Raw genomic sequence first — 19576 nt, 5'->3', positions numbered from 1 at the left:
TTAGAACAAAAGAGTCTTGTGGAACTTTTTTTTTCCTTTCGGGAAAAAAGGCCTTAATGAGATGCACATACATGTACATGTACATTCTTTTCTGCAGATTTCAGAGACTCTGTTTCATCTGGTCAAAAACATTGGAATATGCCCTGATTTTATTCACCATGTGCTGTCTTTATGGGAAGATGACTGAATCTTTCTTTCACCATCAAAGGATACACAATTACGACCTCATTTGAGTTGAAGTACAATGGGAAACTATTAAATTGTCCACCTTTGGGAAAAGCAGTGAAGATGTTCATGAAGATTGGAACATTACTCTAGTACTGCATCAGCCAAGCATTCTTGGGAGGCGATATACAGCACATGCATAATGATTATTTTATTAACATTTCTCTACTTGTTTTAATTATATATGGTGTTTTTAAAGCAGTTAATCAGGAGCTATTGTAATAAATTTGAGTTGGTAAAATATTTTTTTTATTATTACTATTTTTTTTTTAAATCAAGTAGCCAGTGACTTGAATGACTTGACTATGAATGCATATTAGGCTGGGGGGGAACCTGGGGAGGGTGTGTGTGTGGTGGTGGGGGGTGTATTCTTAAAAAAAAAATCATCTATTCCAAGACTAAAATCATAAATTTATCAGAAAAAAAGTTAGTCTCTGACAGTGTAATGTTATACATTTGCAAGAAAAGAAAACAAACAAAAAAAACCTTTAAAATTTAAGTAATAATTTTATAAGAAATAAAATTGGAAAAAAATCGTGGGAGTTTTTTTTTTTGTCAAGGAAACATCACTTTGCAAGCTTAGATCAAACTCATCACATTACAGACTGCTTTTAGTGTATTATGTATGACCTAATTGAATTATACTTTTCACTTGAATAACAATATTATCATAACCATATAGATTAGAAAAGACTGCCATTAATTGGGCCTATTCAGAATATCTCATCTCATCTCATTATCTCTAGCCGCTTTATCCTGTTCTACAGGGTCGCAGGCAAGCTGGAGCCTATCCCAGCTGACTACGGGCGAAAGGTGGGGTACACCCTGGACAAGTCACCAGGTCATCACAGGGCTGACACATAGACACAGACAACCATTCACACTCACATTCACACCTACGGTCAATTTAGAGTCACCAGTTAACCTAACCTGCATGTCTTTGGACTGTGGGGGAAACCGGAGCACCCGGAGGAAACCCATGCGGACACGGGGAGAACATGCAAACTCCACACAGAAAGGCCCTCGCCGGCCACGGGGCTCGAACCTGGACCTTCTTGCTGTGAGGCGACAGCGCTAACCACTACACCACCGTGCCGCCCCTATTCAGAATAAATCAACATATATCTAGGACCCATTACTGGTTGTCCTGACGCATGTTCCGAATTAAATGAATCATAACCTACCAGCTGAATCAATCTTTCTTTCACCATCAAAGGATACACAATTACGACCTCATTTGAGTTGAAGTACGATGGGAAACTACTAAATCGTTCACTTTTGGGAAAAGCAGTGAAGATGTTCATGAAGATTGGAACATTACTCTAGTACTGCATCAGCCAAGCATTCTTGGGAGGCGATATACAGCACATGCGTAAAGATTATTTTATTAACATTTCTCTACTTATCAATTAATCAGGAGCTATTGTAATAAATTTCTTTGAGCTGGTAGAAATATATATATACACTAGTGTGTGTGTGTGTGTGTGTATATATATATATATATATATATATATATATATATATATATATATATATATATATATATATATATTTCTACCAGCTCAAAAGTGGGGGCGGGGTGTTTAATTCTTAGAAGAAAACAAAACTTCAGCTATTCCAAGATTAAAATCATAAATTTATCAGAAAAAAGTTAGTCTCTGGGATTGTAATGTTATACATTTGCAAGAAAAGACAAAAAACTTTATTAAAATTTAAGCAGAGGGGAACCGTCAGGGCCTTCTAGGCCTTCAGAGAAGGCCTTAAAAATTTTGGACCAAAAGTAGCTAATAAATAATATAAATATGCATATATTTTTTTAAAAACTGTCTAATTTAATACCATACACTAATACATTTCTCACGTGTTCTTCAGTTAAGTTTACTGTCAAGTTCACATCAGCAATGAAAGGGTTACTGGCTGAAACACGCTGTCCAATCAAAATCGTCCCTCATGGAGAGCGAGCTCATTAATTGGTTAGGACTTCACAAGTCCCTGAGAAGGCCTGAGCTATGTATTTTGATATGGAGAATGATGGGGAAATTGACCAATCAATGTTTGATTTTAAGTGGGCGGGACAAAAACAAAAGATTGTAGGCCTTCATGAAGTCCTAGCCAATGCTCCTAGCCGACAGGACAGTAGCGGGCAAAATAAAATTGATAGAATTAGTGGTTGAGAGTTGAATGGCGGATAACGAGAGCGACGTTGTGGCTAGCTTGCTAGCATCGCCTTTTTCAAGGACAGGACCGTCTGGGAGCTTTGGCACTGATGTCGATAGAAAAAGCACTTCTTTTGGAGCTCAAATCAAAGGACAAACTTTATGACGCTGCCATTGCCCACTTTACAAAAAAAAGACCGACGTATGGATTTTGTTTTCATGTAGGTAGGATTTTATAAGCCACCTTTTGGTGTTTCAAGTGTTTGGAAATTCCAAGTGGGCATTCAGTTTGTACATAGTGTAAAATTGCCCTTTCAGTAGATAAATTATTATTATTTTCAACATTATTATTCACGATGATATTCATTCATGATTTCATGATGATGGTGATCATTATTATTTTCATTCTCCCATTTTAATCACTGTAAAATTAAGGGGGTGTAGCGGGAACTATAAAAAGACTTTTATTTGATGCGCCTCCCGAAATGGAAATGTAGGCTATTTGTACTTCATGTCAATTTAAAATATATGTCTTTTTATTGCCAACTTTAAGAATTATTCATTTGAAATTGCATTACAGTTTGAAGATTTGAAGATTGTGTTTGTTTTTTTGTACGCTGTTATTTAATAGTGCTGTTAGCATATATATATATATATATATTTTTTTTTTTTTTTTTTTTTTTTTTTATTTATTTATTTAAGGTCACGAGTTTTATGCAATGTTTCCTGTTGGGGAAGTTGTGATGTTATGGTCTATTTGTTTACATCCTTGTCGTCGTTAATTAAACGATCAGTTACTTAACGCTTTCAAGTCATCCTCTGTGCCTTTGCCGCGATTATTTATTTTCTCATCAATATGAGGGCTGAGGTGAAGGCCCAGCTGTAGTGCTCACGGTTCGCCACTGAATTTAAGTAATAATTTTATAAGAAATAAAATTGTAAAAATTGTGGGAGAGGTTTTTTTTTTTGTCAAGGAAACATCACTTTGCAAGCTTGGATCAAACTCATCACATTACAGACTTTCTGTTTTTAGTGTATTATGTGTGACCTAACTGAATTATACTTTTCACTTGAATAACAATATTATCATAACCATCCAGACTTAGAAGAGACTTCCATTAATTGGGCCTATTCAGAATAAATCAACATATATCTAGGACCGGCGGCACGGTGGTGTAGTGGTTAGCGCTGTCGCCTCACAGCAAGAAGGTCCTGGGTTCGAGCCCCGGGGCCGGTGAGGGCCTTTCTGTGTGGAGTTTGCATGTTCTCCCCGTGTCCGCGTGGGTTTCCTCCGGGTGCTCCGGTTTCCCCCACAGTCCAAAGACATGCAAGTTAGGTTAACTGGTGACTCTAAATTGACCGTAGGTGTGAATGTGAGTGTGAATGGTTGTCTGTGTCTATGTGTCAGCCCTGTGATGACCTGGCGACTTGTCCAGGGTGTACCCCGCCTTTCGCCCGTAGTCAGCTGGGATAGGCTCCAGCTTGCCTGCGACCCTGTAGAAGGATAAAGCGGCTAGAGATAATGAGATGAGATGAGATATCTAGGACCCATGACTGGTTGTCCCGACACGTTACAAATTAAATTAATCATAACCTAGAGTGCCAACTGACTTGCCCAGGGTGTACTTTGCCTCTCACCTGAAGTCAGCTGGGTTTGGTTCCAGCTCCTCCCATGACCCTGACCACCTTCAAGTGTAGACTGAAGACTCCCCTCTTCATCCATTAGCTGTAGACGCTTATCCTGTTCTACAGGGTCGCAGGCAAGCTGGAGCCTATCCCAGTTGACTACGGGCGAGAGGCGGGGTACACCCTGGACAAGTCGCCAGGTCATCACAGGGCTGACACAGAGACAAACAACCATTTACACTCACATTCACACCTATGGTCAATTTATCCATCCATCCATTATCTGTAGCCACCTATCCTGTCCTACAGGGTCGCAGGCAAGCTGGAGCCCATCCCAGCTGACCATGGGCGAGAGGCGGGGTACACCCTGGACAAGTCGCCAGGTCATCACAGGGCTGACACATAGACACAGACAACCATTCACGCTCACATCCACACCTATGGTCAATTTAGAGCCACCAATTAGCCTAACCTGCATGTCTTTGGACTGTGGGGAAAACCGGCACACCCGGAGGAAACCCACACAGACACGGGGAGAACATGCAAACTCCACACAGAAAGGCCCCCATCAGCCACTGGGCTCGAACCCAGAACCTTCTTGCTGTCAGGCGACAGTGCTTACCACTACACCACCATGCTACCCTATTATTATTATTATTATTATTATCTACAATGTCCCTAATATGCTGTCATATTACAGTCCCTATAGCATTTACATAGCCTTTTTTTATTCATGCCCAGTTTGCACTGATGTCCTGTTACCAAATTCAGTTTTTCAAGAAGAAAACGACTGAGCAACATCCAATAAAACAGACTCATGAAATAACAAAATAGTTGCGGAAATGGATAATAAAACATAATGAACTTCTGAATCTTTGAGGCAACTGGCAGGGCATCAGAGCTCAGAGTATTAAATGAAAAACACCAGTGAAATTCTGAGCATTATCACTAAGCTGTCAAGAGCCTATTCCTCAGACAAGACATGAAAGCAGATTTGATTCCATGCACAGTGCACTTTGAATGCCTGCATCTCCTCATTGGAATAGATTGGACCTTTTTCTTTGATTGCTTTTTTTTTTTTTGCCTTGCTCTAATATTCAGAAGAGGTAACTTTCCTTGATTCTGATGGCGCTCTGTGAACGTTGCAGGCCATCTCAAGGGCTCTCGAGAATGAACAAGATCACACTGTAATTTTGTTGGAATGCATAATGGCTCATGTGAAGGAAAAAATGGTGGGAAGAAATAGTCGAAGAATAAAAAAGAAAGTAAAGTTGTAATGTCAAGGGCCTTATTTTGGATTGCTTGTGTCATGGCTATACAATAATACCGGAAGTGCAATAGTACAGGAAGAACAAAAGTGAACAGTGAACAAGGATGTAGATGTACAGAGGGATGAAAGAAAGATCACACAGATTTTTTTTTCCCTCAGCAAATAAACGTTTGTCAAGTTGTATTTTGCAAAATTGGGCCAATGATTGGTGCAGATGTCAAGTTATGGTCTATCATTTGGAGATTCAAGTTTGAATCCTGATGATGCTGCGGCTCTCACTGATTAGGAGTCAAATTGGCTCCGTTCTCTAGATGGAAAAGGTGGCCTTAGTAACCTTCCCATCTGTTGATTAGCTATGCAAGTGTGTCACAGAAGTTCGGATAATAGGGTAGTTAGGGCTCTCCTTCAAGCAGATTCTGTCATCTTATGATATCGCAAGTGCAGCAGTGACTTTACAAGTCTTAGAGGAAGTATCCATCACTGTCCATGCGAAGGAGATCTGTATCACAGGGTAGGAAGAAAGTGACAGTGACTAAAAACAACAGCTTATTTCTTTCTCATAAATATGGGTCACCTTAGAACCGCTAAGTATTTACTCTATTTTAGTGACAGCCAGTCATGATGTTAGATGGGAGGCTGCAATCTAATCTCTCAAGTAGCTCAACAGTAAAACTATTAGTTTATCTCTCTCTCTCTCTCTCTCTCTCTCTCTCTCTCTCTCTCATACACACAGTACCTTTGTGTATTTTGTACTTAGATTGGACTATATGTGCTTTAGTCTAGTTACTTTTAGTTTCTCCTTCAAACACATGAAAAAAAAAATCCATCTTGTTCGTATTCATTAAATCCATGCATATATTTTGCATGCTCCGATGAAATCATTTTGCGACAAATATGTCAGCATTGCAGGCTGAAAAAAATATTAGCTGAAATGATGATGAAATCTAGAGAGATTTTGCTCTATGTAAACCCATGGTACGACAGTCACTGATAGCCCGCATGAATCTGCAGTCTGGGCTAGAAAAAAATCAGCCTCAAGCTCACTCCTTCATACCATTCTGTTTATTTTTCTTTTGACCACTGGTTGACCACTGTTCACTTCCACAACAGTCTAAAACACACTCCTTGAGACATTTGTTCCCAGCAGATAATATGTAGATGCCAAAAAGGAAAGACAGGTGGGCTTTAGCCTTACTAATCCATTTTTTATCAGCTGTCCATGTTCTATTTATTCACTCCACCTACCTATTATCTTTGCAGTTCCACATAACGTATAGATTTAACAGCTCTAAACTGCCTGTAGGACTGAAAGCATGTGTGAATGAGTGTGTGCAAGGTGCTCTGTACTGGACTGGAGTCCCATCCAGGGTATATTCCCAAAGCAGTGCCTAGCGTTTCTGGGACAGGCTCCAGGTTCACACTGACCCTGACCAGGATAAGTGGTTACTGAAGATGAATGAATGTTACCTGAAAATAGCAGCAACAACTATAATACTGTATTAAATTTAATATTGTATTAAATGAGAAACTATCAAATGAGAAATATGTGTAAATAATATGGTATCACACAGTAAATAATAATAATAATAATAACAATAATAATAATTTATATAGTGCCTTTCTCAAACTCAAGGTCGCTTTACATAGGTCAGAGAAAAAAAAAAAAGAGTTGCTAAAGAGTGGTGAGTTTATGCACTGGTGGAGAAATGTTCATGAAACAGAAAGGTTTTGAGATGAGGTTTGAAGAAAGGAAGAGAAGAGCAGTCACTTAGGGGTTGAGGAAGGGAATTCCAGAGCTTGGGGGCCATGGCACTGAAGGACCTGCCACCCAGGGTAGAGAGTCTAGCGTGAAGAACAGCAAGGAGATTATAGCTAGAGGATCTGAGACTGCAGGACGGAGTATAAGGGGTCAGAAGATCACAGATGTAAGAAGGAGCAAAGTTATGGAGAGCTTTGAAGGTGAGTAGTATGATTTTAGCGCATCGTGAGAGCAGCTGAGAGGATCATTGGTGTCTCTCTTCCTTCTCTATCGGATCTCTATAACTCCCACCTCACCCGCAAAGCCATCAGGATTGCAGGTGACCATACCCACCCATCTCACAGCCTCTTCAGTCTGCTGCCTTCGGGGAGGAGACTGCGGAGTCTCCGGGCCAAAACCAGCAGGCTCAAGGGCAGTTTCTTTCACCAGGCGGTCAGGAGGCTCAACTCCCACCCTGTTCTGCCCCTCCTCCCCCCTCTGCCCCCTGCCACAGATTCTGCCCGTACACCCCCCTGCCCCCCCTTCAGCATCTGACATGTCACCCTCACAGTCCCCCCCCCCCAGCACACACACACACACACACACACACACACACACAATGTTCATTAACACACTGAACTCAGGGACTGCACATTTCATTTTACCTCGCTCATTTGCACTATTCCACACTACCTCACCTTAAAAGCTATGTTTATTGTCTATACTGCTTATTTCATGTTTACCTGCTATACCTCAAGTGCCCTTGACTGTTTTTGGTTTTTTTTGCTTCAATTTGTGTGTATACAGTATATATGAGTGTTTAGTCTGTCTAGTTCTTATCTAGAGTGTTTATACTGTTTGTACTGTTTATTTTCAATTATTCTATTTTTTATTTATTGCATTGCCTGTTTGCAGTCTCCCCCTATGTCTTATTGTTTATTTAGTCTATGTCTTGTTTATTTAGTCTATATCTAGTTCTTATCTAGAGTGTTTATACTGTTTGTACTGTTTATTTTCAATTATTCTATTTTTTATTTATTGCATTGCCTGTTTGCAGTCTCCCCCTATGTCTTATTGTTTATTTAGTCTATGTCTTGTTTATTTAGTCTATGTCTAGTTCTTATCTAGAGTGTTTATACCGTTTGTATTGTTTATTTCAATTATTCTATTTTTTATTTATTGCATTGCCTGTTTGCACCGTGGGTCAGAAAGGACTGAAATTTCATCTGTGCTGTATGTCAAGCATGTATAGCATATTTGACAATAAAGTTGACTTGACTTTATATTTACTGTAATTCTGGACAGGTAGCCACTGAAGCTGAGAAGAATGGGGGTGATATGAGCAGACGGTTTGGTATGGGTGAGGAGTCTCGCTGCAGAGTTCTGAATGTATTGTAGTCTTTGAAGAGATTTAGTAGGGAGGCCAATAAGAAGGGAGTTACAATAATCTAAGCGGGACATAATGAAGGAGTGGACCAAAGTTTGAGCATCACTAGTGGAAAGAAAGGGGCGAAGGCAGGCAATGTTCCGGAGGTGGAAGAAAGCAGTCTTGGTGAGGAATTTAATGTGGGGATCAAAGTTGAGTGAGGGGTCAAGCAGTATTCCAAGGTTTCTAACAACGGGTGAAGATTTAACAAGTGTACCGTCGATGTTAAGACTGAAACTGGAGGATTTGGACAATGAAGATTTGGAGCCGATAAGCATGATTTCTGTTTTATCTGCGTTTTATTCTGTATGCATTTCAGATAATAAATATATGTCGTGCCGAGTTGGCTTTAGCCATGTATGATGAGATTGAGTGGAATAACCGTTTTATTCTGTCCATATTCACTGGATTTTGAGAAACAGAACATTTTTATTTTTGGGAAATTTGATAAATAAAAACTTTATACAAAACGTCCAACAAAATCATTTCCGCTTAGAATGTAAACAATGTGGCGAAATGACGGTAGCAGTTTGTGAAAAATGCTATAATAGTAATTCCTGAAAAAAAGAAGTTCTTCACATCAAATACTTTTATTCCATATTTTGTTGCTTTTTTGTATTTTTTGAGGTTATGTTCTCGAGGAGAGTTTTTATTTCGTGGTCTATCATTTTGTTTTTCTCTACTCATGGTAAATGAGCTAATAGCCTAGTAGTAGAGTAGCCAATCAGAGTGCACGATTGCTCATATCCAGTGAATGTGGATAGAATTTTATATAAGGCAAAATCCCAGAAGTGGATTACTCAAGCAGCGAAAATGGATTGTATAATATTAATGCTCTACCAGAGAATTGAGAATAGGTTGAAATGTATTTGTTTCAAGAGCTGCCTCCATCCACAAAATCTGATTTAATAGTAACTGACAGATAAATAAATTCCTGGTGTGATCTTATTGTCTAATAGTTGCTTTCAACTCTTCCATTATTCATGTTCCTGATCCCAGTCCTCTCCACATGTTTTTCTATTACCTATTACCTTGGTTTTAATTCAGTCAAAGGGAAGATATGAATTATTAATATATTGTAAGTGTGCCGATAAACTAGACTCATTCAGTTATATGCAAGGCCCCTTGTATAAAATGCAATCTTTCTCACTTGAGAAGTCATAAACTTATACAGTCGAAAACATTTTATACTCAATGTAGCAAAGGTCATTTGCATGCTCAGTATTTATGCTTAAAGAGAACATGGTGGAAATCTTTAGAGATGAAACAAAATGGTCAGACATATTATGAAATAGTCTTAAAAGTGCTGTATCAGGCTGTAATTCAGAACTTAATTCTGAATTATTAGTTTATCCATTTTCATAACCATTTCATGATTACGTTATTCAGTTTTATTTGCTATTACACCATTGTTTTCAGCTCCAGAGACGAGCCCTCAGTGTAAATTGGGTGTGACAGAAAAAGTCACACCCAATTTACACACAGTGTGCAGCTAATTTTAGTAATTTACTTGCACTCGGTGTATAAATTTATGACTTAAAAAAATGGATACACTGTTGGAGTCACTAGGTTTACATCAGTATGACTTTTGTGACTAGAATTGTCACGAGGGAGGTGGGGGGTGCGGACTGCACTGGGTGACACCATCAGAGGGGGTGGACACCAAAATGACTGTCAATTTTTTTTTTTTTTTTGTGCAATGTTTCAATAGATTTTTTTTATTCCCCTGTAGTTATTTGTAATTAGACATATAAAAACACATTGTGTGTGTGACAATAAATCATGGCACAAGTTTATGACAATTAGAATCGAGGAAATTAATAATGAATGGTGATTATTATCAGGCTGTGTAATCTCTTTGTTTTTACCTAGCCGTAATTGCATTGTTTAGACAGCGGAGGGTGGAATATACAGGTGAGGGAATGCACATGACGTCACCGTTGGCAGAAACAACACTGCTCGAATAACACAAAAAATGGCTCTAAATTGAAAGAGAGCTGTCATGTGATTGACTGACTGTACAAATAGCTCAGATTTCTTGTTGAATCTATCTTTTGACAGACTGCCAAATGTTAAAAAAAAGAGAAGCAAATGAAGGTAGTTGTTTTATGTTTAAGCTGCCTGTCAGTAACAGCGCTGAAAACCAGAGTTCGGAGCAGCCTCCAAACATGGTCACTCTGGACTACATCTCCCAAGCACCACAGCGCCCCTCATCTCCGAAGTACTAACAAGCACACCTGTCTCCTATTTGCCAGTAATCACTTCCTTATATAAGCTCAGCAGTCACAAAGACCCGTTGCGAAGTATCGTTCTGTGTTTTCGTACCTGATCATACCAAGCCTTCTGATTTCCTGCCTGACTACTCGTGTTTTGACTCAGTTTACGTTTATTTCCCGACTCCGTTTCCTTGCTTGCCCTTTGACATCCCGTTTGTTGATTGATCAACCCTTTCCCATCCCTGATTACGTCTTCAGTTTACTGATTTGGATTTGTTGACAGTTTGCGACGCACCCACTCTCCCCTGCGCTTGCATTCGTAAGTGCCTGCACCCTGACACTGACCCCAGCCTTCACAAATTTTCATAAATGGTTATTATGAAAGGGCCCATTTGTCGTTAACTTGTTTTTTTAATTTTTGATAAAACATATTTTGTTAATTATTCATTATATTTTACTCCAAACTTTACAAGTGTTTGTAAATTATCCTTGAAGCAAAATTATTTTTCTTTAAAACAAAATGAATATTTAAGTTGATAAAGAATAGAAAAACAAATGTAGCTTCTTTTTTGGTAATAGAAGGTTCTTCTTCTTTTTTCCTGTAAATATCATGGGAAAATTGACTTCTGAATCCATCCATCCATTATCGGTAGCCATTTATCCTGTACAGGGTCGCAGGCAAGCTGGAGCCTATCCCAGCTGACTGTGGGCAAGAGGCGGGGTACACCCTGGACAAGTCACCAGATCATCGCAGGGCTGACACATAGAGACAAACAACCATTCACACTCACATTCACACCTACGGTCAATTTAGAGTCATCAGTTAGCCTGACCTGCATATCTTTGGACTGTGGGGGAAACCGGAGCACCCGGAGGAAACCCACACAGACACCGGGAGAACATGCAAACTCTACACAGAAAGGCCCCTGTGGGCCACTGGGTTCAAACCCAGGACCTTCTTGCTGTGAGGTAACAGTGCTAACCACTACACCACCGTGCCACCCAAATTCTGCACCCAATATTGTGAATCAAACCTAATAGTGTATTGGGCAAATTATTACATGCCTAGTTAACAACAAAACATTTTTTTTTTTGTAATAACTTACATGTTTCAATATGCACACAAGGATAAAATCTACAATGCATCAGTATACCTACAAGGCTGGTACTGGGGTGTGTGAAGGGTGTTATTGGGCTGCTGGGGGGCTGGGGATGCCATGAGTTACTGCACTGAGTAACCCCAACCCTAGTGTCAACACTGAAGTCATTGCCAGTTAAGACCTATGATGCAGCCAGTTCACTAAACACTAAGCTACATGAAGCACTACCTGAGCTTCAGCCTGTTTAAAACTTCAGAATGTAACTTTTGTTTGTTCAAAATAAGTATCATTCCAAAATACTCTTCTGTGAGTTTCATGCAATATCCTTTTTTTCTCAACCAAAAATGTCTCCAAATCAGCAAATCCCCCCAAATTACATATTGCTACTTCAAGTAGGGTATGCTTATTAGATTAATTATTACTGTGGAAATTGCAATTCTGCCTGATGTTGAGCCCAGATTTTCAGAAGAGGTTCCCTGATTAGTTCTCAGCTGCATTAAGAGAACTGAATGGGAGAAAGTGAGAATAAAAATCAGCTGTGGAACAGAATATGAAGCGAAATATGAGAGTGTGAGCATAGTCGAGTTGATGCAGCAAGCATATGTCCTGATTCTAGTATGAGGGGAGGAATAGAGAAGTACATGAGAGATTATGTTCAAGGCTCATACAGACCACAACATAAAAGGAACGCAACCACCAGGTGAGGTTCGAACAAGAGTCAGTGTACGGCTGCTATAAAGACTGCAGAAGGTTGTCACATGATACATGTAAAAAGTAAAGAGAATGGCTGAGAAAAAAATATATTAGCACGGGGTGTAGGCTGACGCTAAAAATGCGGAAGCATTTTAAAAAGAAATCTAAAGAACAGAAGTGTAATCTTCTTCTTTTCCCTATAGCCAGCAAGGTCTGGAAGGGCACCATTGATGACATTTTAACAGTCCATCTTTGGTGTGTCTAGGGCATTTAAACTTGGCAGAGCCCATCACTCTCTAAGCTTGATCATTGGACAATTTTGAATAGCCAGTTAGTCTAACTGCACGTCTTTGTACTGTGGGAGAAACTGGAGCACACAGACACAGGAAGAACATGCAAACTTCACTCAGAAAGGCCTCTGTCAGCCATGAGGCTCGAACCTGAAACCTTCTTGCTGTGAGGCGACACTGCACCACCATGCTACCAGAAGGCTAACAGATACCCCCCCCCCCCCCCCCCCCCCCGAAAAACAAACAAACAAACAAAAAAACTACTAGATAAACTTTCAAGCCTCCAAAACAGCTTCAATCCACTGTGGCATACATTCTACAAATCTCTGGAACTGTACTGGAGAATGAACATCATTCTTTCAGAAGATATTCCTTCATTTATTGTTTTTATGATGGTGGTGGAGAGAGCTGTTTAACACTTTGCTCTGACATCTCAGATAGGTGTTCAGATAGGTTCTAGTGAATGCCAAGATAATAATATAGCATAATAATAATAATAATAATAATAATAATAATTTCAATTTATATAGCGCCTTTCTCAAAACTCAAGGTCACTTTACAATTATAGGGAGAAAAAAAAAGTCCACCAAATAAAGGTCAAGATGTCATTCCAATGGTGTAGCAGCCACAGTCCCACCAAAAGGTGCACGAAAACAAGTCCCACACCTCCAGCACAGCTGCCGCAATGCCACCGGGCAACATCACTTGGAACACCATGCCATGGCTCCACAAAGCGAGCAGAGCGCTGGTATGTCCTAAACCACCTGCACAGCTGCTGCGACACCACCAAACAGCATTGCTCGGAACATCACACCAAGCACTAAAGCACTGCTGCACAGAGCGCTGGACAACCATGATGTTAAAATGAGCAACGAGCTCACTGCAGTCCATAGCTACCAGCACAGGCATCACCCATGGCAAACCAAGGCCTGGAGGGACCCGACGCCCAAAACTGTGTCCAGAGCTACACAACAACTGGGGGACAAAAACACTCAAATAAAAACAAATATCAAACTACACAAACACAAAAAGAGAAAATCAAATAAAATAAAAAGCTCCGGTGAGAAGCAGCAGCCAGAATGCACATGACGTACTCTCAACCAGAAACGGAAAAAAAAAAAACCCAAAACATCCATATAGTTTATGATTGGGTGGCACGGTGGTGTAGTGGTTAGCACTGTTGCCTCACAGCAAGAAGGTCCTGGGTTTGAGCCCAGCGGCCGACGAGGGCCTTTCTGTGTGGAGTTTGAATGTTCTCCCTGTGTCTGCGTGGGTTTCCTCTGGGTGCTCTGGTTTCCTCCCACAGTCCAAAGACATGCAGGTTAGGCTAATTGGTGGCTATAAATTGACTGTAGGTGTGAATGTGAGTGCGAATGGTTATTTGTCTCGATGTGTCAGCCCTGCGATGATCTGGCGACTTGTCCAGGGTGTACCTCACCTCTTGTCCATAGTCAGCTGGGATAGGCTCCAGCTTGCCTGCGACCCTATACAGGATAAGCAGCTACAGATAATGAATGAATGGATGGATGGATATGTCATTCAGTGAGCCCTTATGATCTGTAGCTTGGTGCAGAGTCATCCAGGAAGAGACCTGTGTATACATATACTGTACATTCACAGGTGACGGGTGATAAATGGAAGGACAAAATGGTAGTGCCAGTCCAGAAGGCACTGTATATACAGAGTGTGTCAGCGGGGCAAAGTATTCTGTGAGGGATGGTTGGAGACAGATGTAGGTGCAGAAGGTATTTATTATATAAACAGGAATTGGCCAAAATGGCAGGCAAAATTGTAAACGGTATAACAAGCAATTGGTTGTGCAAGGGACAAACAGAGTATCACAGGCAAAAGCAGAATCAAAGACTAGGAACAGGAATCAGGGATCAAGAAACCAGGAAAACAATATACAACTACCGCTCAGTAATGTGTGTTAACAATGCCATACAGTACTTTGCAAAGTGATTGTGCAAAGTGCCAGTCCTTATATAGGTGCGCTGATTGCGCCTTAATCCCATGCAGGTGTGAGTCCTTAGCAGTGCAGGCATGTGTGCGCAAGTCAACTCAGAGCGCACTTTGTTCGGGGTGCGCCTGAGAGTCTATATGTTGTGCGCCCCAATGCATGCAGGTGTGACAGTGTGAAGCATCAGTGCCTCTTTGTCTTTTTCCAAAACAGCATTGCCTCTGTATTACCAGAGAGTGAACATCATTAATCATTATCCATCCATAACCGTTTATCCTATGCAGGGTCAGAGGGAAGCTGGAGCCTATCCCAGCTGACTACAGGCAAGAGGCGGGGTACACCCTGGACAAATCACCAGGTCATCACAGGGTTGACACATAGAGACAAACAGCCATTCACACTCACACCTATGGTATATTTAGAGCCACCATTTAGCCTAACCTGCATGTCTTTGGACTGTGGGGGAAACCAGAGCATCCAGAGGAAACCCACCCCATTAGCCACTGGGCTCAAACCCAGAACCTTCTTGCTGTGAGGTAACAGTGCTAACCACTACACCACCAGTCCATCCATCCGTCCAGCCATTATCTGTAGCCGCTTATTCTGTACAGGGTCACGGGCAAGCTGGAGCCTATCCCAGCTGACTGTGGGCGAAAGGCGGGGTACACCCTGGACAAGTCGCCAGGTCATTGCAGGGCTGACACATAGCCCATGTTTACATTAGACCGTATCAGCGGATCATCAGATTAACGTTTTTAAAACGATTAGTGTGCACACAGCAACACCAATACACGATTTGCGTGCACACAGCAATACCAATACACGGATACGCTCGGCTCCGCAGGCATCCTGCGCTCCAAATCACACCGCCCTGAACAGCGAGTGCCCTCTGGAGGGTGCGCACTCCGGCCTTGCACAGCTCACAGAGCACGCGAGTGAAGTGAACAAGCTGTGATTCGGGACTGAGCCGCTGTGTGTGTGATCCCAGCGCATATCACTTGCAAGTGGAAGGATGGCAAGCCTAAAGACAATCATAACTACACAATGGGCAGTATTTGCATCAGTATTTGCAGTATTTTCATACTTTTATACTCTTTAATGAAAGGTGATACAAGGCGGAAGTCCGTGCCGTTTTTCAGCAGTCGCGTCACATGACCAACGCCAGCGAATCAGGAAGGTGGATGTCACAGTGACGTTGTCCAATGAGACGCCAGCTAGAGCTCAGCACAGCGTATCCGCGTATTCTGAATGTTTACACAGCACCGGAGCTGACACGATCTGGATTGAATACGTGGACGCTGGCGGATTCCCGTTTCCCGGCGTTTCCAGGTGGTTTAATGTAAACGGACAGTGCATCCGCGAAGAAAACGAGACAGATACGGTCTAATGTAAACGTAGCCATAGAGACAAACAACCATTCACACCTATGGTCAATTTAGAGCCACCAATTAACCTAATGCTGTGAGGCAACAGTGCTAACCACTACACCACCGTGCCACCAGTCATTACACCCCCCCAAAAAAATAAATAAATAAATAAATAAATAAATAAATTGGAGAAATAACTGCTTCTACTCAGAGGACAGAGGGCGATAACTGCTGTTTTTTTTGTCCCTCAGATCGACAGACTATGGCACCACCTATGAAAGACTGAATGACAAAGTGGGAGTGAAGACAGTCCTGAGTTACCTGTACGTCTGTCCCACTAACCAAAGGAAGGTGAGTGGGTCTTTTTTCCCTATTTCCAAAACAATACATCTCCTCTTTCTCATGTGTAGACTGACAGTGGTGCTTGAAAGTTTGTGAACCCTTTAGAATTTTCTATATTTCTGCATAAATATGACTTAAAACGTCATCAGATTTTCACACAAGTAGATAAAGAGAACACAGTTAAATAAACGAGACAAAAATATTATATTTGGTCATTTATTTATTGAGGAAAATGATCCAATATTACATATCTGTGAGTGGCAAAAGTATGTGAACCTTTGTGTTCAATATCTGGTGTGACCCCCTTGTGCAGCAATAACTGCAACTAAACGTTTCCAGTAACTGTTGATCAGTCCTGCACACCAACTTGGAGGAATTTTAGCCCATTCCTCCGTACAGAACAGCTTCAACTCTGGGATGTTGGTGGGTTTCTTCACATGAACTGCTCACTTCAGGTCCTTCCACAACATTTCGATTGGATTAAGGTCAGGACTTTGACTCGGAAATTCCAAAACATTAACTTTATTCTTCTTTAACCACTCTTTGGTAGAACGACTTGTGTGCATAGGGTCATTGTCTTATTGCACAACCCACCTTCTCCTGAGATTCAGTTCATGGACCGATGTCCTGACATTTTCCTTGAGAATTTGCTAGTATAATTCAGAATTCATTGTTCCATCAATGATGACAAGCCATCCTGGCCCAGATGCAGCAAAACAGGCCCAAACCATGATACTACCACCACCATGTTTCACAGATGGGATAAGGTTATAATGCTGGAATGCAGTGTTGTCCTTTCTCCAAACATAACGCTTCTCATTTAAACCAAAAAGTTCTATTTTGGTCTCATCCATCCAGAAAACATTTTTCCAATAGCCTTCTGGCTTGTCCATGTGATCTTTAGCAAACTGCAGATGAGCAGCAATGTTCTTTTTGGAGAGCAGTGGCTTTCTCCTTGCAACCCTGCCATGCACACCATTGTTGTTCAGTGTTCTCCTGATGGTGGACTCATGAACATTAACATTAGCCAATGTGAGAGAGGCCTTCAGTTACTTAGAACTTACCCTGGGGTCCTTTGTGACCTCACCGACTATTACACGCTTTGCTCTTGGAGTGACCTTTGTTGGTCGACCACTCCTGGGGAGGGTAACAATGGTCTTGAATTTCCTCCATTTGTACACAATTTGTCTGACTGTGGATTGGTGGAGTCCAAACTCTTTAGATATGGTTTTGTAACCTTTTCCAGCCTGATGAGCATCAACAACGCTTTTTCTGAGGTCCTCAGAAATCTCCTTTGTTTGTGCCATGATACACTTCCACAAACATGTGTTGTGAAGATCAGACTTTGATAGATCCCTGTTCTTTCAAAAAAAAAGAGGGTGCCCACTCACACCTGATTGTCATCCCATTGATTGAAAACACCTGACTCTAATTTCACCTTCAAATTAACTGCTAGTCATAGAGGTTCACATACTTTTGCCACTCACAGATATGTAATATTGGATCATTTTCCTCAATAAATAAATGACCAAGTATAATATTTCTGTCTCATTTGTTTAACTGGGTTCTCTTTATTTACTTTTAGGACTTGTGTGAAAATCTGATGATGTTTTAGGTCCTCTTTATGCAGAAATATAGACAACTCTAAAGTGTTCTGTCAGTAAACCTGCTGTCGACACTCGAACTACAAACATGGACATTCAAGACTACAATCCCCAAGACTCACAGTGCCCTCTGTCTCCCGAATATTAACTACAGCTGATACTCATTTTCTCCATTAGCCCCTCTCCTATATAAACCACTCTCACACTCCACTCCAATGTGAAGTATCGTTTTGTATCTACCCAGTTCATACCAAGCCTTGTATTTCTCTATCTGCCTCTCTAGTTTCTGACCTTTGCTAGCCTTCCTTCGTTTACAGTCTTTGTCTCGTCTCCTCTACATTGTTTGCCGATTGACCAACCCTCGCTTGTTTCCTGACCTCGATTCTTGTTTATCATTTTGGGTTTGTTGACAGTCTGCTTCCCTGCTCTCCTCTGCATTTACATCCGTAAGTGCCTGCACTCTGACAGGATACTTCGCCATCATGGATGTAGTGGAAGAAGCAAAGCGGACTGCTTTGACTGCTCAGGGTCACCTGCTGGGAGAACATCAACAGATGCTAGCGGGCCTCAACACCCGTCTAACGTAGCTGACCACCGTGATGTCACAGGCCCTCCTACCGCGCCCTGAGTCTCTTTCTAGCCCCACCCTACAACTCCCTCCACCTGAGAAGTTTGCTGGAAATGCCCTCACCTGTAAGGGTTTCTTGCTTCAATGCTCTATGTATTTCGACACCATGCCGAATCTCTCCAATAAGTATTAAATCGCTAAATTCTTCTCTTTTCTCTCCGGCAAAGTGCTATGCTGGGCAAGTGCAGTATGGGGCAAAGACCAAGAACAAACCACATCATATGAGCCATTTCTTGCTATGTTCAAGAGGGTATTCAACCATGAACCGGAAGGTGAAATTGGTGAAAGTTTGCTTACCATCTCACAGGGTTCTCGAAGTGTGGCGAAATACACTCTCAACTTCAGAACCCTGGCAGCAGCTAGTGGATAGAAAGAGCCTGCTTTGAAGGCTGTCTTCCGTCAGGGTCTACGTCCTGCTATTCTCAGAGAGCTAGCACGCCGAGATGAACAACTCACACTGGACTCACTGATCGATTTGGCCATCCAGCTCGATCATCTGTTGACTCACTGCCCTTCCATCCAGCCTGTCACGGCTACTGAAGACAGCTTTCCCATGGAGGTTTCACGCACCAGGCTGTCACGTTCTGAACACGAGAGATGGAGGAAAGAGGGGTTGTGCTTCTACTGCGGGAGCTCCAAACATCAGCTCAACCACTGTCCCATTCGTCCGTCCCGTGCAGCTCTAGCAGAAGGTTCTGTGAGTCCAGTAAGAAAATTTATGTCCAAGTCTTTAAAAATCCCAGTATTATTGAAGTTGACCGATTCCACACACATCCTGTGTGCTTTCATTGATTCAGCGGCAGAAGGAAACTTTATCAGCCATTCCATCATGCAGAAACTCAACTTGCCCACAGTCCCATTGCAAAGTGCGCTCAGCATTAGGTCCATTGATGGAGAACCAATAGGAGACAGTCTCGTCACTTCACGGACCACAC

At 41.5% G+C, this 19576-nt stretch overlaps 1 protein-coding gene across 1 annotated transcript in view; it reads left to right on the top strand.

The window, feature by feature from the left end:
• Positions 1-19576, top strand: part of sorcs3a (sortilin related VPS10 domain containing receptor 3a) — a 602075-nt gene that overhangs the window by 357375 nt on the left and 225124 nt on the right. Inside the window, exon 3 of the mRNA XM_060898283.1 lies at positions 16319-16418. Coding sequence (XP_060754266.1) covers positions 16319-16418 — 100 coding nt within the window. The remainder of the gene's footprint in view (positions 1-16318; positions 16419-19576) is intronic.

Source organism: Neoarius graeffei, chromosome 18, assembly GCF_027579695.1.
Source record: "Neoarius graeffei isolate fNeoGra1 chromosome 18, fNeoGra1.pri, whole genome shotgun sequence".
NCBI classification, from domain to species: Eukaryota; Metazoa; Chordata; class Actinopteri; order Siluriformes; family Ariidae; genus Neoarius; species Neoarius graeffei.
Note: the sequence above shows the minus strand (reverse complement) of the source record. Positions and strands in the feature narration are given on the sequence as shown.